Raw genomic sequence first — 22,708 nt, 5'->3', positions numbered from 1 at the left:
TTCTCTTTTTGTGATATGTGTTGGTCAAGTTGTCCATGTCGCTTACCGGCTTCGGAGCGTAACATTTAATAAGGAGTTTCAGGACCTTTTCGGATCCATGTTCAAAAAATTGGGAGTGTCACTTTCTCAGTTTGGCAAAATTGTCGCTTGTTGTGATGAGCAAATCCACACTCTTGAAAAAGAACATTATTTTGCAATCGAGGACAAAACGCCTATCGATAAATTATCTGTTCTTCTTTCCGGCAAGTAAGTATCGGACAGCTATTCTTTATCTTAACGTGCAGATACAGCAATGAGTAGCCTTATTGCCTTTATCTCAACAGAGTACGTGTCACAGTGAACGGAGAATTTCTGCACTACGTCTACCCCTTCCAGTTCCTAGATTCGCCAGAATGGGATTCACTTAGACCGTCGGAAGAAGGAGTTTTTCAGGTTTGACACAACATGTGGCATCTTACAATGGGTTCTTGCTGTGTTGCCCATGAATTATCAGCTCTGCTTTTAATATATATTTTTCTTTTTTTTTTTCAGGTGACACTAAGAGCAGATAATCGTTGTAGATATGTGACGTGGAGACGCAAGAAATTATATCTGCTCTTTGCCAAGCACCGCTATATCGCCAAAATATTCGCTCTGGTGGTGCGCAATGACATCGCAGACAAGCTGTACTCACTTAACGACAAAACGTTTGACAGCCGTGGGTTTCGCTACGATCTCCGGTTACCCAGCTTCTGTCACGTGTCAACCGAGCCAGATTTAGAAAAGACAGATGCTCGCCATCCAATTCGCGTTAGGAATGTTATCACCAAGCCGGTAGAAAGTAAGTCTTAAAAAGTTCACAAGAACGGTGATTTCCAAGAGAGGAGCAATTATTGGAGGATTTGGTAGTTCATGGCACCGTAAGGTCGAGGTTTACATAAATTGTGCTTTCATAATTCTTATGTCTTCAGTGTTTCTCCATTCGTCATTGTCGCTTCGTTGTGGCCTATTTTTCTCTAAACAAAATGAATAGCTTTTCTGATTTTCTTTACCGAACAGAATTAAAATGTCGAAGTTGTCACTGATCTAAGAATGTTTATATTTGAATATCTAATGCCGATAAAAATCTTCATCTCAAATAAAATTGACATTTGCAGTCACGTTATGCTGCTCGTGTCTTGATTATGCACATTTGAATCGTGTTTCTGTTGAGCGACGTCAGAATACCCATTTAAGCGTCCTTATGACATTTTAGTGTCGCTGGCCGTGGTGCTGATAACCCTTTGTCGCACTTGGAACTTCGAACTCACATTAAAATAACCCAATAACTGTCCATACAGTAACACGTACCACATATTTATGAAACAGAATCGTTCGCAACAGCACTCTTTAATAAGATAATGCTTCCCAACAGTCCATAAAAACGTAAATCAACAAAACGGATTAAAATAGACAGGAAATACAATAAATTAGTTAGAGAATGAATGAGTTCTTCATGTAAGGAGTGTCACAGAGTTGAAATGGCATATTTGTTTAAAATCCCGAATCTACCTTTTGGCATACCCCAACACAGCAAGCTGCCAACTTTTGCTTAGGATGGCCTCCCTCTAGTGGTGCGAATAGTTTCTGCAAGTGCGCGAGAAGAGGCGATGTTGACGAGTGTCCTTTCGCTTCTTGCCCATTTTAGTCTATGCCTGTCACCTCTCTGGAATGCGCTACTCACACTGTGCAGCCCGCTCGCTGGGATTCATATAGCTAGTTTCTCCGTACGCGCCTTTTGTTTTGTCAAGTCTACTACCGGCGAGTAAGTATTTTGTTTCAACCAAGTAGAAAGACTGGTAAGTGTTTCTTTTTGTGTTGTTGTGTCGTTGGGTTTTCAGCGTTAGAGTGTCGAAGACAAGATCACAAGTTCAAATAACGAGAAACTCTTTTTTCCCCCACAAGCTGAAGAGGTCTGGAAAATTCTTGCACTTTCTATACACGTTATTTTATCTCCAAATTGAAGCCAGTCAGTTCAAGGTTGCGATAGCCTCATTGTTTCGGCGTTGCACAATTGTCTGAACAGTCAAATTAAAATCAGTTTATTTTACGTTTTCTTACAGTGGGAGGACAATTTAGTTGGCTATTTATTTTTAATATCTTGTTATATTGGAGAAAAATATATTTTTTAAAAATGTCTTCCAAAACTACGCTGAATGTGTTGGGTATGTAATACTATAGCATTGACTTATAAAAAGAGCAGGCAATGATTCCGTTAGAAAAAACAAAAAACAAAAAAAAACTTTTTATTAATAACGGATAGTCTTTAAAAAGATTGCTACCAGTAACAAGGCAGAAATAGTCGCACCCACAAGAGCCAATGAGAGGTGGGTGAGTGGTGGTGGTGGTTGGGGGGGGTTAATATCAGCAGGCACACCACGAAGATAGTAAGAACACTTTAAACACACTAATTACAACAGAAAGAAAAGACACTACTACTTTACCCAAGCACAGATACGCTATTGCACAAATTGACTATTTACTATATTGAAACGTTGAACTGAAAGTCTGCAGAGAAGCGCACAGCATTCTGGGAGTTGCATTTTGTGGCCGTTGACACGATACTATTTATGTGTACATTTGCCAGGACATTGTATTTTGTGTGAGTGATTAAAAACGCATAATACAAAAGTGTTATTACAAGGTAGAGAGCCATGCTAGCAAGAATCCATACGTATTGCTTTATATAGACGATTTTATTTTCAGTATTAAAGATTGTGCTATTTCTGATGTTTTTCATTTCCAGCTTAGTGTCTGTCAGAATGTCAGCCATGCCACATCTTACCACCCTGTTGTACACAACCTTGTCTCCACTGGACTCAAGTGTGTCATCAACCTCTGGTCAGCCAGAGGTGGCATCAAATATTACATCTTGCCAGGACTGGGAGAAGAGCCAACACTTACTCTTTCATCTAGGCAACCTGAGTTTAGTTGTGGGTCTGCTTATTCCTACCACAATAGGCCTGCACATGATCCTCCTCAGACTTCTCCTGATGACAGGTCTGAATGCCCACTGCTGCTTACCACAAACACATCTCCAACAGATATATTTTATTGATACATCTTTAAGGCAATCTCTGATTTAATAAGAGTGTATTACTGTCATGGTGGTATCTCTGTTTGGGGAGTTCAGGGGTTCAGTAATTTATATGTTCAGAAGTCTTTGAAGAAAGCAAGGTTGCAGAGGGAGTATGGTTAGTATTATATTTATAATTGATTTACTTACTTAGTTTACTTCTGGTTCACATCTCAGTGTCATGTCATAATTTTAAGATGAGTTTTATTTGAATTTGAAACTCACTTTAGGATTTAGCACCATGCCTAAATGCTGTGCATAAGCATATGAATCTACATGTGTTTAAAAAATTTAAGCATAAATCAGAGTATATTTAATGGATTGCAATATGATTAGGCCTGACTTCATCCTTAATCATTAGAATTAAGTATTCATCAGTGCCAAAAATTAGGTGGCATTATGGTCCGTTGCTATGCTAAAGGATTGGACTGTTATGGCTTTCAATTTTCAAAAATGACTTTTTCTTTTACAGGTTGTTGTCTGTTTTATCATCTGGCTACTCTGTACCAGGTGCAACCCTAGATGTGATGGTATGGAATGTGGTCTTCCTCCTAGTCAACTTCGTGCATCTCTTCTTCCTGCTATACAAACGTAGACCTGTGAGTACTAACTGCTAAGATACATTTTGTGATTTTAGAACAACCAAAGGACCTTGGCCTTTTGCTGAAAAAAGGCATTGTAGATTTCTTCCTGCTCCCATATTTGAAACTGAACTGAATTCTAAAGACATATGATAATCACAAAGAATATCTTTTACATCTTCAGTGGATTAATTTACAGTTTAATTGTCGACTCCTGGTGGAGTAGTAAGGAGTTTCTGGATTCACAAAACTTTGAAAAATAAGTTACCTTTAAATAATAAAAAAATAATGATGCTTAAAGAAATTGCTATTTTCAGGGAGTTATAATATGTGGAAAGACAAAAATATTCAATAAAAACATAGAATACATTCAGAAAGTAGGTAGACGAAAAGAATGAGTTTCACAGTGCTCAGAGAACGAAAGTTTATTGTTTATTACTTACATTTTTGCTGGCTGACAGAATGAGATCCCAGTATGCCTCTAAAAGCAGAGCTTTGATTCATTTTGGGTCACCCAGTTAGTCTCCTTGCTCTTGCCATGCAGCCTAACTTCTAGCTAGCTGCAACTGTCTTGAGATCTACAGTAGTATGTGGCTCAGTAACTGCTTAGTGAAATCTGGAAGTTGTTCACAGTATATACTGGAAAAAGCAGTGTTTACACTGCTTCCATGATTTATTTGCTAGATAAAAAATGAGTCACTATGCACATTCTTCCATTCCTAAAATGGGATGCACGATTTCCGAGTTCAGTGGGTGCAAAAAGTCAAGGTTGTCCTGTCATTTGGAAGGTAAGACTGAGTGCTCCAGCACATGTGTTAAACCAGGACATCCCCCTGGGATTCTCACTGGATCCATCACACAGTGTGTTTTTCACACACTCATGCTCTACCCATGCATCATGGTCTAGGAGGTTTTGCACGTGCAAAGTCCTGTTTCCTTCTAGTTACTTTTTGCCAATGCCTTCCTACTGAAAATGGTGTTGATGGAGTCCTTTGGGTTTAACCTCAGATCAAGATCGACCGAGAGCTCAAGTCTGTGTACAAGCGGATGTTTGAGCCCCTACATGTGCGTGAAAGCTCTATTCCAGAGGCTAACTGGTCAGATTCTGCGACCATCCAGGACCCTTAGGAAAAGGTCAAGTGTATGCTGCTGAGGATAAGACCTCAGTGGATGAGCGGCTCAGTATTCTGCTCAAGGGCAAGTACGTCATTCACAGAGAGCAGGATAACTGCAGCAAAAATGAAAAGTAAAACATTTTGAATACTGGCAACAAAATTCAGATTTCCTTATCATGATATAAAATGTATTACCTAGCACTTATTATCTTAACCTGCTTGTAGACAATATTGCTTTATGTATTTATTTCTTAAATGTCTAGATTTTTTCCAATGTGCTAAGATATTTTTTTTCTGTTTATTTTTCGTATTTAGTACATTTACTTTACGTTGCTTGGACATTTTCAGTGATTATGTTCATTTTTATGTTCATTTTCCCATTTGTATACTCACAGTTCTACTGAATTTCAAACAATATTTTTGCATATTCTGACCAAGTGTGTGTTTGTTGTAGAATGAAGGTGTCATATCGTGGACATTTTCTTCACAACATTTACACCAATGCCTTCATTGACTCTCCTGAGTTCAGATCAACACAAATGAACAGGGGAGAAAAGTTCCAGGTAAATTATTTAGAATTGAGGATCAAATCTCACATATACACCTGTATTAAGTACATTCAACATTTGTCTTTATTTACAGGTGAAATCACAGCAGAGGAAAATTGCAAGTTCCTATGCTGGTCTCGAGAGAGGCTCACTTATTTCCTCGAGTCAGAATCATTTTTGAATGAGGTATTCAGGTATCTCATTGGCAAAGACATCACCAATAAGCTGTACTCCCTCAACGACCCATCCCTTAATGACAAGGTAAGGATGCTGCTGGTGATTTTGTGATTTGGACAAGGATCATGTTAACCCTGCGGGGCCTGATGCAGGCTGTGGTTCTAACAGTGATGGTGGTGATGGCTAAATCTCAGGCAGTAAAGAAGATGGAACGCCAGCCGAGTCTGTGCTCTCAGCTCTCCATGATGCAGATGAGAAAACAGCATGGCCAGCACCAGTGACACGGATGATGTGCTGAATCAGATCCTGAGAGGGGGATCAGGGAGCTCTCTCCGTAAGTCTCAGTGGAACCTTGCTAAAGCCTGCAGCTCTCCAGCAATTGGCACAAATACTACCACTGCCTCCTTGCTGTGTGAGTGTGTTCTGTGACATTACAACACATCTGATTCAGCATCTGCTTCCATTCTATCTTTTTCTTTTTCTGTCTTTTCCCTTCTATTATTCAAGGTGAAGTGCAGTTTCATTTGAGTCTTCATTCCTCTAACCTTCAACTCCACCCCTACTGTGTCTTCCAGTCTGGTTAATTGCCATCAACTAAATGTCTTGTGCTCTATTGCTTTAGTATTTCTCTGATATTTTTTCCTCCTGTCCCTCCTCTAGCTGTGACTTCAGATCGCGCCTAATGGGGGTGTAAGATGTTTTATTTTCTCTCACCTCTTCCCCAACCCCAAATTACCCAGTTCTCAGCTCAAATATAAGCGTAATTTCTGAATAACTTCTCATATGAATCTCTAACCTCCCCTCCATTGTTCTGAAAGTGTGAGCCCTTTGATAACCTGACCTGTTATGGATTTCACTATTAACAATAAAAAATTCCTTGGTTAAATGACATCCTGCATCACAAGTCAGAAATCCATAACACACTATTATCCAAAAATATAATAGTGTTCCACAAATGTTAGCTTATTAACAATTCAGTTATTCTTCTCAAAACCCCTTTAAAACATTTATATTTACTATAAAGTGATTTGTCAAATTAAGACATCTAGATATAATTTACAATGACATACATATCTTTTTACTGATTCTCCAATAACCATTGTGCATATTAGGGATTTATACAACAGTTAGTTTTAACCACACAATCTCATTGATGTGTTCTTCTGGTAGTAACAGCATGGTTACTTTACCATACCTGTATCATTCTGCTGATCACTTGTTGCTAAGAAACAAGAATGGATGGTTTACACAATACTTTCTTTGACAAGAAAAAAAAATGTCAGCACTCACAAGCCACTTTACTATGGAGCAGCGACCTTGCACCTGCTGTCACTGTCTACTTTAATACATACATGTATCTTATAGCTAGCTGCGTTATGTACCTGTGTACAATTACAGAGTGTAACTGTTTGTAGATTTTGCTCTACATAACCTCTATCATCTTTCCACCACTTTCCGCACGGGTTAGCATTATACATGCCTGTGTTACTGCTGAGCCCATACTGGTCCTGTAGTTGGCTGTCACTGAAAATTATCCAGCCAGGTTTATGGTTAGAGATCTGTTGCCATACACAGTTTGTGTTAGCCATTCTTAAACTCTTCATCAGAGGTCTGACCAAACAGGTGGTAGGCTTTTGATTTTTTTGAATGATGGTCTACTTGCTCATTGGTGACAGACATATGTAAAAAACAAAGAATAACAAAAAGCAGGATAACATCCACCATCATTCCAGTACCACTGCAGAATCAATGGTGTGTGGTGTGGTCTGCCACCTAGATGGTGTCCAGTCAGATAGCTCTGTGTTCAGAAACTGACCACTGGTGAACAGGGAAGACTGTAATTGTACCCAGGCATATAATGTACTTGTAAGACAGATTTACCTATCAAAACAGTCAGTAACTGAAGGGGCAAGGTAGGTGTTCCTAAAACATTTGTGGGAGGCTGTATATATGAAACAATGATTAGGGCTGCCTTCTATTTTTTCTTCATGAGACTGATGTATAAAAGCAATAGAACATTTGAGGCTCTGTGTTGTTGTGAATAACATATCAGCTGTGATGATCTATGGTAAATTGCAACCACAGCACACTCACTTTCATGTTATACTTTTTTAATGTTGGTAAATAGTTCATGTGACATGGCTAAGAATTGACCTAGGATATTTTGCCCCCAAATATTGTTTTTAGATCACAGAAATGCTTTGACATTCACAGAACATCTGACAGTGGACACTGATCAGAATCTTCACAGTGCAATAAAAAACACCACCACCAAAACATCCATCAGTGCTCATACTAAGACCTTCTTTTTGCTCTGTCCAGTCCTTAACATTTGTAGCAGTGTGATGGCTTCAGTAAGAGAATACAGAAAACTCTGTAAACTCTGTAAAAAAAATTCTAAAATGAGCTATCAATCAGCAGCCTGTTCCATCACTAAATTCAGATAAAACAACACTGTAACCATAAAAAACTGTTTATCATTAAACAGCATTCTGATTAAATGACTTAAATCAGTACTTCCAAGGATCTAATCAACACTTTTGATTACTGGCTCTAACATATCGGACTGTTAGTGGTTCCCAGACATTATGGAAAGTCTGACACTGTAAAAGATCCCATTTATGTGATTATTTTACAAACATATTTTGATTAGCAAATGTGAGTGCATGAGTTTGGCATAACACAATTCTATTATCCTGGTAAGCATATATGAATGTTCTGAATGTGTCCTTTTTATTGACCAGGAATGTCTGATTTTCAGATAAAAATCCACTCAGCAAGGCTGTGACAATGAAGCTAATTGAAGAAGGTGTGGAAGACGATGTTTTTGAAGATGACTTACCTACTGACTCTCAAAAGAGCTGCAGGAACCCAAAGTAGATGTAGGATAACATCACAGGTGACACTTATCTTCCTGTGGTTTGTTGTGTGAAGATGAATAGACTACTTCGGATCCAATTATAGATCAAAACTGCTCATTAGGATAGGCAAGGCCTGAAATCACTTATTATAGTAGGCAAGGGCTGAAACCTGTTTTACCTAAAACACTTCCCTGTCTATCCTATATGGAATACAAAATAGTATACATTACAATTCAGCAGATGATATTGATATATTTGGTATATTGTCTGGTCAAAATATATATTTTAAATGAGTATGTAGACTACTTTTGTGAATATGCTTAAGATCTTTGACAGCAAATGTAAAAAAACAATTGACAGGTTTTTCCACATTTTATTTCACTTGAGTGGCTTCATTTTATTTTGCTTGTATTCTTAAACCAGTAACTTGTGTACTTGTGTCTGTCCTGATAATTTTTAAAAAAGGTTTAAAAAGTACTTATCTGACACATATAAAAATGTCATGCATTGTCTCTTTAAGCGTATATAGTGTACATTTTCAATTAGATGTCTACTATTAACGCTACCCTTTAAATATTGGTAAAAGTTACAGGCTGTAATTGTGATGGGTCTGCTCAGGGACAGGGCAAGAACAGGGAAGTGGTTTGAACAAACAATTGAAGGTTCAGTCAGTTATGCAATATTTACTTTTCACAAGAAATTTATTTTGATCAATATCTATACCCCAGATCATGCTAAATGCTTAATCATGGCTTATAAGGCTGAAATTGTATTGTTGCTTGTAATGCTTTGTGGTAATCACACATGAAATGTCATAAAGACTCCAATCACATTTGTGTTCTATTAAAAAAATATAAAAAACAAAAACAATCAAACAATTAAAAACTTCAAGTATCTTTGGCTCCATGGAAAGCTGCAGAACTTTCTTTTAGGTCAGTGTTCTCCCTTAGCAGGCTATAAAATGAAAATTTATGTTTCCAGTCCAAGAAAAAACTGCATGCTACAGAATGACACATCACTGAGGTCATGTCCACTTAGTGTATTTATCCAAATAGAGATGAGTGGTAATTAAATAAAATTACTATCACAAGCATGTCTGTTACAGCACAAAACATCCAGTATAACATTGAATTTTCATTAAAGAAAAATAAAAGTCTGTTGAGGTCATCAGAATAAACAGAGAAGCACTGCTGACACATTAAATAAGCAAGGCAAAGCAGTGCTTCATTCTCATTTAGCTATTAAACTTGAAATTCTTTGGTAGAAAAAATACATAAGTATATTAGTAGTCACAATAATCAATTTCTGTCAGTGTTTGGTCTCAATCAATTAATAAAAATATTAATGATGAATATTTAAGATTCAAATTATCATGCCAGCAGTTACAATTTATCATTACCGGTAAGAGAAAACCTCTGGTGTCCAAAATAATAAAAAAAATATATATATATATATATTTTAGAATAAAGGTTTCTACTCTTTTGCCCAGTTAGTATGCACAGGGGGGGGAAATGGAAAAAAAGATCTAGGAGCTTGTCTCGTCACATGTAAAGGCCCCAACGGGCATTTGTGCAGCTGGTGAAACAGCTTTGAGTACTGCAACTACACAGGCTTTCAAAGGAAAGTGCAAACGCTAAACTGTACATTATCTACACATGCCATTCACTTAGTCCAGCATTGATTTGGCTTTGTCACTTCTCAAATCGGGCTTTGACAGAAACCTTTCAAACCCTTGGTACTCTGCATTTAGACATCACTGCATTAATCAAGTTATAAGATCAGTACACACATGGCTAATTGCCTTTTTCCACTGCAAATGACTTGAGTGTTGTTGAATCAACAGCAGAGGCACATCACAGTAAATGCTATTTAATATCTTTTTCTGTGCTGCTTTGAGATATAATTTGTCCAAGGCAATAATTGCTTTTTTATGTCCAAGTTAAATAACACACGAGTTAAATAAAACATGTGAGTAAAAAAAAATCACCACCACTATCTCTTTACTCAGAAAAATATCCTATGTGGCCACCAGGAGGACAAAAGTTTCCAAACCTCAATATATGTGCAGTCCTAGAAATATTGCATTAATTATACAACTCTAAAATAATTCTTACAAAACTTATAAAAATATACAAGCAGCCTCTTTAGCAATTAAATTTAACTATCTGCAAATGAAAGGATATAACATACTTTTTGATTATCAAGACCCTGAGAGAAATTCTTCCCACCAAGAAGTTTTTGTTTAGTCATATGGAGGCGTGTACATCTAATAACAGTCAGGGGTTTAGCTTGGCTTATGCTTGGCTCATGTTTGAATGCAGTACCACATATAATATACAAATGTGTGACAGTTGCCTTTAGAAAAAAGCTAAATAAAACCTTGGCTATTTATCAATAATAACAAGATTCTGTTCATTCTTTTAAAGTTTTATGTTTTTGTATGATTCATATTCTTACATTTTAAGATACTTATAAATAAGTTGTAAACATTAAATAATTGCCATTGCTGAACATTTTTGACTACAGATGGTCTAGTTGTTTCTAAATGATTGTTTCAAGATTGGACCAAATTCAGTGTCTAACACATCAATATGAGACAAGCATGTAAGTCTAGTCACAAGATTTAACCTTTATTTTACCACACAAGAACCTTGAGGTAAAAAAATGCTCTTTTTCAAGAGTGACTAGGCCAAGACAGCAGCATCAGGCCGTAACCTCACAAACACATACACATGCTCGAGAGAAAACATACTACTGGGGGACTGGAAGCAAAAGCCCTGTTACTTTGCCCAGTTACATTACTTAATCTTAAAATGTCCCCCAATAATTTTTTTTTTTTAATTAAATAAATGATCAAAAAAATAATAATTTCACATAAACACCTATTACTGTTATTGCCATGTACTTATTAGCCAATACTCTACATTTAAGATTTCTCAAAAGTAATCAGAGCCATTGATTACAATAGATCAAACTGAAAAGCTTGCCCAGCCTTGCTCCTTCATGTTTACCTACTGACTGCACAGGATAGTTAATGTTCTCACACCTTATTCCCATCCTGACTTTGCTTGGCGCTGTAGCTTGACTTGATTTGTCAGCACATCTGATAAAATAATCTAATATTGTGCTGGCACACCATAATATATTCATGCACTTCAGTGCAAAAGAACTAGTTTAATGCCTGGATAAGGCTTTGTTCCACCAATAATTAAATGTCATGATGAAAAATAGAAGAAACACAGCACATCTAGTCTAGATTAGATTTAGTGTAACTACACACTTGATACAATACTTTTAAAAAAGTATTTCTATTAAGTAGATCAATACTATGATGGTTAAATTGTAGAACCTACTTGTAAAACTGTAAACAAAAACACAATAATGAATCTCTGTATAAGTCTGAAGTTTGGACTCATGACTGTTATCTTTGACATCCTCACATTCCCACACAAAAGTTGTTTAGGCACTATTTGATTTCCGACTATTGTTCTAAAACCACAAGAGAAGGAACTGTATAAGGCTGCGGATGTCAAACTCAGTGACATGCATACAGTTTATGGAGCAAAACTTTAAACCTTGAAAATATGCAGCAACAACAACAACAACAACAACAACAACACAAATCTCTTTGGCCCAAGGCTATTCAGTGTGTCTACATAAATGTTAGAAAACATAATTCAGAATAAAGAGCTATTTAAAAGAAGGAAATAAAATGCATCCTAGGTAGATGTATGCTGTGCATGAGGTATCAGTCTCCTGTGGAAAACCACTTTTGGGTCTCCAATCCTGTTCACAGTTTGGTTGATTATGAATAAAGTCAGCAGCAAGTGTTCTCTCCTCTACATGAGGCTTTGATGGGTCCAGTACATTAGCCTGGGGCTTACCTACGAGTGTGATGCAGAGCCGGAGCAGCAGAGTGCCTGTGGCAGAGACCTGGAGAAAGTGGGATGGCCTGAGAGACTGGCGCACTGATACAGTGACTCATTTTTTCCTCTTCTTCCTCTGTGATGAGGCATCTTTTGATGTGAGCTCCTCAGAGGAGCTAGAGGGTTTGTGGAGTATGGAGGAGTCCTGAGATGAGTAGGAGGCTCTTTGGCCTACGTCTGAGCTGCGAGGGGGTGGGACTTGGCCTGAGCTCGAGGCAGGAGGCTCGATGCAGTGTCTTCCCTGAGGGGCTGAGGGTGCTTTGTGCGGACAGTGTGCCACCATGTGGCTGGCGCTCTGGCAGTAGTGGCACTTCTTGGGCTGAGGAGGGAGGACACACTCTTTGGCATGATGGTCCAGGCCACCACAATTATAACACCTGATGGAAAAGACAATCAAGATCAACAATAAAAAACGTACAGAAATAAAAGTGTTGCTTTTCTAGTATATGCTAGAAGTAAAGATTTTTTACTTTTTAAATAGTAATTTTAAAGTAATGTGTGAATGTGTATCAAAGCAGCAATTTTCAGTTCATTGTTTATAAATAAATAAATAACTATATAATATATGCTAACTTATAAAGTAATAATAACAACCAATAACCGTGCATCAAGTAATTCTCTTACTTGGTGTGAACCAGTTACCTTATTATCGATTAATATTAAAGGTGGTGGTATTAAAAAACCCATCTCCAAATATCCAAATTCATACAAAATTCATAAATAATGAAATGGTATTAGACCTAGTTGCCTACCTTATCTAATAAATGAAATATATATATCTAGGGTCTCTATGGCATTATATAACATGTACATTAATGCATACAGCTGATAAATGGTTACGCTGCATTCATGAGATTAAAGAAGAAACAGATTTTATGTTGTGTTACCAATTTTATGTGTTTCATCAATTATAATATGTTAAGCAATGGTTGCATGTTGTAGGCTTGGCTATAGGCTCTGATAATATGCATTTCTTACACCTCACCACATGGCCCATGGCCTCTTATTGAGGGAGAAAAAAAAAGAGAAAACCTGAGAGATAACTAAAAAATTCACTTCCCACACTTTTTCACATTAGCTGCTTCTCTTTCAGCATACAATGCCTTAAGCTTTAAGTTCCTCATATGTACACCATTCCTCATATGTGTAACACCCATGTTTTGACATACAAAAACTGCATACAGCTGTTTCTTCTAACTTCCATAAAGTTCAACATCTACTTTACTTGTACTTAAAGTACATGTTACTTGTACTTAAAGGACACTTAACGTACTTAACACATGTACCAGCTGTGTAAAAGAAAACAAACATCTGGTTCGGTTCCTGGTTGAACATGAGGTTTGAGGGGGTCCTCTGGTTTGGTTCATGGTTGAGCATGAAGTTTGAGGGGGGTCTTGCATGGTGGTACCTTCAATCAGACTGTGAACAGGAAGGGGGATGGGCAGCAGAATTTAGGGCTTGTCCTTACCCTCTGGCCTAAATGCTCGCCTCCCAGCCCCTGCCCCTGGTTAACATTCAAAATGCCATTCCCAAGACGCTCAAAGTACATAGCTTGGTCCAGTATGTTTTCATGTGCCATAATTTCAATAGACCCTTTCAGAGGCCTTTACCTTGAAGAGATATAGTTGAAAAAAACAAAAACAAAAAACTAAACTGTGATGTACATGTGCTTCTACTCATGAAAATTCAACCGGCAGTTCAATTTAAAATTAATCTAGATGCTGTAGATGAATCAGAATGAATAAATTCACAGCTTCTCCGGCGTCTTGAAGATGAGCTACTGCTTATGATCCACTGATATGGGCTCTGCTGTAAGGACAAAAATTCCTATCACTTTGCACAATTAATTTTGAATTAATTAACCATTGCATGTTTTAAACATTTTTTGCTCTGCAAAACATTAAACAAATTATTATATAGGCAGCCTAGTCTACACTGGCTGGATGGCTTGTTGTAATGCATTTTAATAGTATGTATATCATGTAAATTTTGGCTTTGCTGCACTCTGTATTTATCCACCAAAATAATGATGCTGTAACAACTCATGTCTTCATCCGAAAGCCAGCAAAAATAGCAGCAATTTAGCAGAGAAAAAGCTCTCATACAGTATTGCGATAAAACCATGGCAACAGGCATAGTCCCATGGAGAAACAGCTTAAGAGGCAGGGCTGCCTCTCACAAAAGGATTCTAAGGGACCATCCATCACTGTACAAAGTAACATAAAACACACAACATTAAATTCCTCCGACTTTAAAAAGTTAGATTCTTGACAATTATGGAACATTACAAGTAATACAACTAATACTAATAAACTAATTGCTTAGACCTTCATAAATGTAGGCTTGTACACTAATCGCCTAGCACCAACCTGTCTAGATGTAATCCAGCTCTGCATGGGTTCCATGAGAAAAGCCTGAATATCACATTAGCAGGAAGAGGTCAGGGACGGTACTGCCCACTCACCGGTCACCCTTTTGCTTTCGTTTCTGCTGTATGCTTTTCCCTTTGGGTCTCCTCTCGCTGCCAACGCAGTGGGCTCCTCCAGGGCCTGTCACCCACACACACTCCAGACCCTTGGAGGACTTCTTGAAGGTGAACTCCACAGTCTCGCCCTCCTTCAGACTCCGAAAGCCCTCCATGTGCAGTTTACTCTGAGGTGGAGCGTAAAGGTATATCCGAAACCATATGATGAAACGAGAGCAGAAAGAAGAAAACCATGTAATGTTACATCTGATCTTACATAAATGCCTTTAATGTGTGAGTGTTTCAAGGCTAGGTAATCCACATTATATTAACAGTAACAGTAAATCAATAGTAAATTAAGGAAAGACTAGTGGAAATCCTTTGCTGGAATCCAAGGATAAAATATATAATTATGTTGTGGTTAGTAAAAGGACATACTTGCTGAGAGCAGGACAGTTAAAAAATACAATCATAATTACAAGAGATAGCCCTAGATCTCTAGATACTACAGTACAGATGTGTATTCCTACCAAACATCTGACAAAAAATAACTTAATCATATTAAGTTTGAAGCAATTCTGAATAATCCATTGAGATATATATATATATATATATATATATATATATATATATATATATATATATATATATATATATATATATATATATATATATATATATATATATATATATATATTCATTCATCAGCTGTGCAAGCAAAGTACTTAAATAGTGTTTATTTTTATATAAAATGACATCATAAATATATCACTGAAAATAGAGCAAAACCCCACACCATTTTACCAGTAAACTGACTTGAAAAATTGGAGTTCAAAATCTGCAAATATTGGTATTGGTATAAATATTGCAAATACTGAATCTATAACCTGACATCCATGTAAACAATGGAATGGCAGGAGAAAAGAAAGTATTCAGGGACATATGGCACATATATCAAACATAAGAACATATCAAACTGTTTCATTACTTCATCTTGACAATTATATGTATTATTCTATTTTTTAAAATATTCTACTACATTTTATTCATTTAATAACATTTTCTAAAATTATTTAACAGTAATGTTATTGATTTTATTCCAAAACTATCTTTTCAGTTTAGACAAATATGTCAAAATCTTATAAGATAATTCTAATTGTAAAAATTATGAAAAAGGTCTGTATGAAATTTTATACATACAGTAAATAATTATTTTTACTGGTTTCCACTGAGTTGTCTGTTCTGCATCCTCAACTATAAAATCTGATTTGGACAATATAAATTATGATTTTTAAAAACATGAAAAAACAAATTGAAAATGCTTAAATCATACAATATCTAAATCATACAAATATCTATATTTCGAAGATTATTTTAGATATTTTAATTACTATAATAGTACTTGTGTATAACAATTTTTTACATGGGAAAAATATTTGTGTTACATTTATGCTTTATAATTATGATTAATTTCCAAAATACCATAATTCGGCAGGGAGTCAGGTATTTACTTTCTTATGGACCAAAAAAATAAATAAACATTTTTATCATTTATTAGCAATCACTGAATTAAGAAATGGATTCTGTACTACTCAAAATCAAAATGCTTTTACTCAAAAGAAGAAAAAAACAGGATATGTATAATTTTTTATACTGAACCAACTATTTTTTAAACTGGCGATCACCCACAAGGGTAATAATTAAAGGAGAAGAACTCTTAAGATATTTGTTTGAGACCAATATTGCAATCTCAGCCTATCCTTTTAGAAGTGAATTGTCAGCCACAGGCTTGTACTGGCTTGACTGACAACCATCTTGGCAGTTTGGCTTGAAGGATGGATGAGGAGAGGACTTATAATAAACCACACTGAAGCCCTTCCTGGGACCATCAGAAAATGACGATTATAATCTTAAATACATCTAAAGGGCACATACATTTTCAAAAGAAAAAAGCAACAATCTGCATCCTTCTCAAAAGCAAGGAAATATAATTTTCAGGTACAAAGACAAATTTAGACTTTCAAATTAGGAACAGCATAGTGGATGAACATAGGGATGGATTTTGAGGGCTGAATCTGTAAACTGATCATAAATTACATCCTATTTTGGTATTTTCAAGAAAGAGTAGAATAATGACAACAAGAGATTACAAACTGTTTCTGGCAACCATGAGAGGCCACTCACTCAGAGGCATTTTTGCTCCTCCCAATAGAGATCAAGCATCTATGGATGACTCACAAGAGGAAGTCACGTGAACAGAAGGTGGCTTTTTTCATCCTTCTTCTTTTTTGAAGGAAAAAAGAGAGAAAAAAAAGCCATGAGCAAGAGAAACAAAGCCTGGTATTAGCTGAGAAGGGTGGGGCCTGCATGCCAAACGGTGAAATGGGCTGGTAGTTAATCTTACCAGGGGCCCACACAGTTCTCCCAGCATACTAACAAAATCAAAACTCAAAGGACAACGCAAGCATGCGAGCAATTAGGGCAATCACCCAACTGAAACTTACTGCAACTGCAGGTATCATCTAAAACAAAAGCAATCCTGAAGCTGAAAACCAATGCTTCTCTAACTTGTTTTTTCTCTTGTAGTTTCACCTCTGAGAGAAGGGTTCCAAGGAAACCCTCCCCCACACTCATATACCAAGGCTGAGCACAATAACCAGACACTTTTCAGAAGCCCCTAGAAATGTTCCATTTCATACCATTTCCATCCCTTATCAAAGCTGCAGCCATCCCCAAAAATGATCGTCATGAACAATATTAACCCCATCACAAGAATAACAGTACGAGAGCTTCACATTTCAAAGATAGTCACATGAGTGGTAAAACACACAAAGCAGAGTCAAATAACAAAACAGAGTCCGAAACTGGCAATCACTGACCTTGTTTAACCAAAACAATCTTAGAAATTGCACACAGTTAACATTGTATTGGTAGACACTATCCTTTTGCAATGATGAGAACCTTTATTTAAAGGTTCATCATTTAAATGTTAAAAGTCCAAACCTCACTATAGGTGACATTGTCGTCAAACTAGAACAGGGAATCCTACAATCTTTCTGTCAACCTATTAACTCTAACGACTATAGTTAAAATGATCAGGTCACGGGACAGCCATCACATAATGTAACAATCCTCACATATTGCCTTTACATAATTCCCATACAATTAATCTGTATATCTATAGTCTATGGCAATATTTCTGTTTACTGCAGGCAAACTTATAGGTAGGGGATACTATTTATAAGGGCACTCTACATTCAGAGTAAAATGGTGTGCCTTACAACATTAAATCAAACACAAGATATCAACTGAAACTGAAGGTACACAGTCAGATTCAAAGTGTGTACAGGTGTTTGGTCCAATCTTGCACAATAACACTCAATCACACTAATTAGCTCCCCTCAAAGAATAGAACTAATCAGTGAAATCAGATGTTTTGATGCATGGTCGAACAAATACCCATATACAATGTGGTGGTTCCAAATGCTGTGACCTGAGCACTATTACAAATATCCTACAAAGCTCACAATGCAGACATTCCCACAAAATTGAGAAAATTAGGTCAGTGTTCTATGAATACATTAAAATGTTAAATTATACACATGCACTGTGAGTCAAATGCTGTAATCTATTAACACAGGTGGTTTTTGACTACAAAGTGTTCATTTAAGGCAGTGCATCAAATAGGACTTATAAAACATTTATTACACTACCATCTATAACATTTCTCTCCACATGGCTGCTTAACATCAAGACTACAACTTCAAAACTATCATCAACCAACGATGTGTAACTTTGCTGAAGAACAAATCGGCCATTTACCGACACCCCTTTTCACTTCATTGCTCACTGTATGGATAAATAAGGACAGGAGCTTCGTTTAAACTGTCGTGGATTGATGTTACCAAATGGACCCAACAAATGGAAATGTAACAGAAAAAAAATAGCTTAAAATAACGGCGTGCATACTAGTCACTAGTCTAAAGTGTAAAATAACATAAATCCTTGTGACTTCGTCGTATTTTTGTCAAGACCGAACACATGCCAGTGGTGGCGAAAAATACTAGGTTTTGTATAGCGTAATCTAACCGTAACAAACTACGTCAACGAGACTAATTTTGATATTATGTAACCCACTACTACAGACGAGGAGAAAATAAAATAAGTCTACTAAAAAGTATGAATCTGGCTATCATGTCCAGTGGGCAAAATGTGAATGTAGGCCTACTCGTCTGAAGAGGAGGCCTAGTAGTAGAAGGGCAAACGTTATCTACTCCTTAAAGATCTTTTTCGGCGGGAGTTAAACTTACTTGGTGAACAAACACATCCAATGGAGGATCAATAGGATTTCCTCCGCGACTAGTCATCGATATGAATCCAAAGCCCATTCGTACATTAAACCACTTACAGTGGCCTGTGCCATACATGGGCAAGGGGTCAGTTCCTTCCACCGACTTGGGAGACGTCCGATGATTACCTCGACCAGTCCCCACACCTCCTGAAAGGTTAAAGAATAGGCATAGTTGGCGTGAGCTTTTTACTAGTTAGCAAGTAAGCCTAATAAAGCAGTCTTTAGTAAGACTGCGGAGTTTTGTTTCCTTGTGAATTTCTATAACTTATTTGGCTATTAATACAAATGCATAGCCTATAATTTCGAACATGCTAGGCTACTTATCGGTAAAATGAATATGTAGCATAACCCAAAATTAATCTTACTGCGATCTTACTGAAGTGTACTAAAACAAAACAGGTGTGCTTTGTGTCTTAAAATGCCATTCTAAACTATTATGCACACCGACATAACCTGCTTATTTTTACTTCAATGGATAAACATACGTTACAACGAGCATTTCAAATACACGGCGCCACAGTGAACTAGCTACAACACCGAGAGCACTGGCGGGGACGGTCTGAGCAGTCTACGTCGGTACAACCATAGGATACCTTCGGCCATGTTTTTCCTTGGCTCCCTTGTTCCAAACTTCGGAGTGTGTAAATCCTTCGATGGAAGTGTTTGATCCTCTTCATAAATGTTATATAATGCTTTAAACAAACCATAATGTAACGGGCATGATCTGGAGTGTGCAGTACAACAGACGCTCTTTTTTGCATCTAGTACACTCCCCCCCGTTCACTCATTCTCATTCTCTCCGCCCAATTCAGCTCCCATGCGCGCTTATGCCAATTACTGGCATCTCATTTCTCTTCGAGTCCTCATTTTGAGGGAGGGGACCGGCGAGACTTGGCCTCGGGAAGAGCCAATCGTCGTTGAGTCTGATAACCCTCATTCACAGAGAATCCTTACTGAAGGCGTTAAATGTTAAAGCTAAATAATAATAAACAAAGCTTAGGCCTTTTGTTGTTCACTAGAGAGAAAGATGAGAGAGCGAGACTGATGTGTAGTGAAATGATGTCTAGCTTTTATTTAGGTACTATATAAAACTGCAGAGCTAACGGTTAAGAATTATTGACATGTAGCTAGTAAACAGTAAGCTTGGATTTTCATAGTACGTGTCATTATCCATATGTATAATTATTTGTTAAGCACCCTAGTTAGTTTAAAGCCTAAACGTTATATTGACGACTGCTGGACCTCCTGTAGTCGAGGACAGGTACATAAGCTCAGTTACTCATATTATTTGCGATTTTACCGTGGCCTATATGCATACGTAAAAATACATATTTTTAAACTAATATTTGAGGGCAACATAAATTTAGTCAGTCATATAGTCTATTTTCAGAAGTTCAAAAACTCAAGACAAACTCAGTACAAACGTTTTTGGTTATATGGTTTTCATGTAAGGCTATTTGGGACAACAATGAAAGTCACGTTTTAGATCTAACAATTTTAACCATGGTAACGAATCTAACAGAAGTTCTATATCGTTCAAATCCTTTGTCTTTCAGTCGTATTGTCCTACAAGCTTTTTTCAACAAATCCAAAACGCGTGTTAAATCATGCAGATTTTGTTTTCAAATCAAACTAGTTCCGAAAAAAATAACGTTGTAACAATAGCCTTATGTAGACCATCAGTGCTGGAAACATCCTCCTATCTTAACTCCAGTTCTTAACTTCAAAAGAATGCCTCGAAAGATCTCAGGCTTGATTTGTAAATCGTGGTGAACGACTAAACGGAGCCAAAAGGACAAACCAGTCAAAAAGGTACAATAGGTACAATAGGGGCACGTTTCCCCTAGTTGAACAGTTAACAGAAATTGAATGATCGGCTGTTAATTTCAGAACATGAAACTGAACTTGTTTGAAAATAATTTCAGTTGTCTAATCCGGTAAATAATCATCATTATTATGATTTACAATGATTTTGATTAACTGCACATTATTTTCATGCACAGTTACTCTTTGTGTAAACAGCCATTGCCCAGATTTTAAAATAAACTGAAGATGGGTTGGGGTTAGGGTTCCCTTCATCCAAAGAAGTATCTGCTTGTAGCTGGTAGACCAAATATTGTTTTTGCTCATTTACAATAAAAATCGCGTTGTAACAAATCATCATAATATATTTTCACCTCAGAAAGATAATTAAACACTTATACAAAAAGATGTGGAAATTTAAGGAAACCGTTTGCTTTCAGTCAACAGAAATTCTCCAAATAATGTGAAGATTTGACCAGTATCTAGATGCAATTATAGCCCGCACAAATATCTTATAACGTTCCTATCAAGTGGGCTGAGGATTATTTTCTCCAGATCCTTTAAGATACTTGCTTCTATAAGATAAACCATAACATAGGATAAGTTAATATAGATCTATTTAAAGGAAATGTTGGCCCTAATGTACCATTTTAGTCGCGCCTAAATACTATCTTAAAAGGAAAGAACGTTTCGGTGGACTACTTTGATTTAAGCGACTTATTCATGCACACAGCATGGATTTCCATAGTTGTTGTAAATTCGTTTAGGGTGGCTAAATTACCCATACCGCGCAGACTTCTTTGGCGTCTTTAAAAGGAAACGTGTCACCTACTGATAGTGTCAGATACGCTGCGAATGGTGACTTCACTAGGCACGTGGGGGTTGGTAAAGTTTGTGAGAACCTGTGAATAGCGCTTTATGCAGGTCTTCTCTCTCTCGCTCGCTCGCTCTCTCTCTCTTTCCTCCCTTCCCCCAATGTAAAAATCTTAAGTGAAAAAAAGCCCTAATTTGCTTCAAACTGCTTCGCTTTGCATCCATGTGTAAATTTAGCGGCATCTTTACTCTTACGCTCCAGCTCACATTCCAAAAGCAATTGCAGCAATGGGCTATTTAGGAGTGGAATAATGTTGTATGTGTAAACGTAATGATATACGGACGGTAATGATTATGTGTACTTGCAGTCTTTGCAGTTGTGTAAACTTCAATTTTCAGTTAAGTTCATGTAGGCAAACATTTCAAATATAGAACTTTGTTAATAATAATAATAATAATAATAATAATAATATTTTTGAAATTAAATGTATGAAAAATACAACGCCTATACAGCCAGCTACGTATGCCGAAGCGCTTTAGGCATCCACAAAGGAAACGTAAGCATCAAAACGTGACACTGCATACTACTCTCAACAGGCACAAAACATATACAGCAAACATTTCACTTCCTGCGTTATTATGTCTATATAGCAAGTAAACAGGCAACGATATGGGTCAGACAGAGCCTATCATAAGACTCACGTATTCGGTATAAGACGTTAGATTTTGCTAAGATACATTTTAGGGTTTATGAACAGGCTTTGGCTTAAGCCATACAAGCAGCTAGTTGTAGCCTATTGTTCTACAACGCTGGGCACGGAGTAGCTCACGGCGACCGCATTAAATCCACACACCCACCTGATGGCGCGGAGGCAGAATCTTGAGAGGTCATTGGCTTCTCAAATACCTAGGCACCCCCCAACAAACAAACAAACAAACAAACAAAAACAAACATCCCCCCCGCATTTTAACAAT

The 22,708-nt window shown here is 37.0% G+C and overlaps 3 protein-coding genes across 3 annotated transcripts in view; 2 read left to right on the top strand and 1 right to left on the bottom strand.

The window, feature by feature from the left end:
- popdc3 (popeye domain containing 3) overlaps nt 1-1,139 on the top strand; it is a 1,789-nt gene extending 650 nt beyond the window's left edge. The window contains exons 1-3 of the mRNA XM_027027214.2: nt 1-246; nt 324-432; nt 532-1,139. The exon at nt 1-246 is cut by the window's left edge and continues 650 nt beyond it. Coding sequence (XP_026883015.2) covers nt 1-246; nt 324-432; nt 532-831 — 655 coding nt within the window. The 3' untranslated portion in view covers nt 832-1,139. The remainder of the gene's footprint in view (nt 247-323; nt 433-531) is intronic.
- Nucleotides 1,140-1,664: 525 nt separating this feature from the next.
- bves (blood vessel epicardial substance) lies at nt 1,665-9,277 on the top strand. The gene is given in 12 exon segments (XM_035530770.1): nt 1,665-1,817; nt 2,765-3,018; nt 3,567-3,604; nt 3,607-3,693; nt 4,684-4,749; nt 4,751-4,777; nt 4,779-4,876; nt 5,245-5,359; nt 5,438-5,599; nt 5,710-5,772; nt 5,774-5,849; nt 8,277-9,277. Coding segments are annotated over 11 exon segments (1,089 nt in total). The 5' UTR covers nt 1,665-1,817; nt 2,765-2,780; the 3' UTR covers nt 8,396-9,277.
- On the bottom strand, nt 8,573-19,876 carry LOC113588148 (protein lin-28 homolog A-like). Its single transcript, XM_027027212.2, has 4 exons — nt 19,711-19,876; nt 19,077-19,264; nt 14,767-14,954; nt 8,573-12,679 (listed from the first exon to the last, which is right to left on the bottom strand). Exons 1-4 carry the CDS (start codon nt 19,718-19,720, stop codon nt 12,358-12,360), a joined length of 708 nt encoding a protein of 235 aa, XP_026883013.1. The 5' UTR covers nt 19,721-19,876; the 3' UTR covers nt 8,573-12,357.
- Nucleotides 19,877-22,708: the final 2,832 nt, after the last annotated feature.

Source organism: Electrophorus electricus, chromosome 10 (assembly GCF_013358815.1).
Source record: "Electrophorus electricus isolate fEleEle1 chromosome 10, fEleEle1.pri, whole genome shotgun sequence".
Lineage (NCBI taxonomy): Eukaryota > Metazoa > Chordata > Actinopteri > Gymnotiformes > Gymnotidae > Electrophorus > Electrophorus electricus.
The sequence above is the reverse complement of the archived record's forward strand: the minus strand, read 5'-3'. Positions and strand labels throughout refer to the sequence as shown.

Bases quoted from the DNA above. Each gene is read 5' to 3' on its own strand.
- LOC113588148 (XM_027027212.2), bottom strand. The intron at 14,955-19,076 runs GTAAGTTTAACT...GCTCCACCTCAG, and splicing joins TGGATGTGTTTGTTCACCAA to AGTAAACTGCACATGGAGGG. The intron at 12,680-14,766 runs GTGAGTGGGCAG...CTTTTCCATCAG, and splicing joins CGAAAGCAAAAGGGTGACCG to GTGTTATAATTGTGGTGGCC.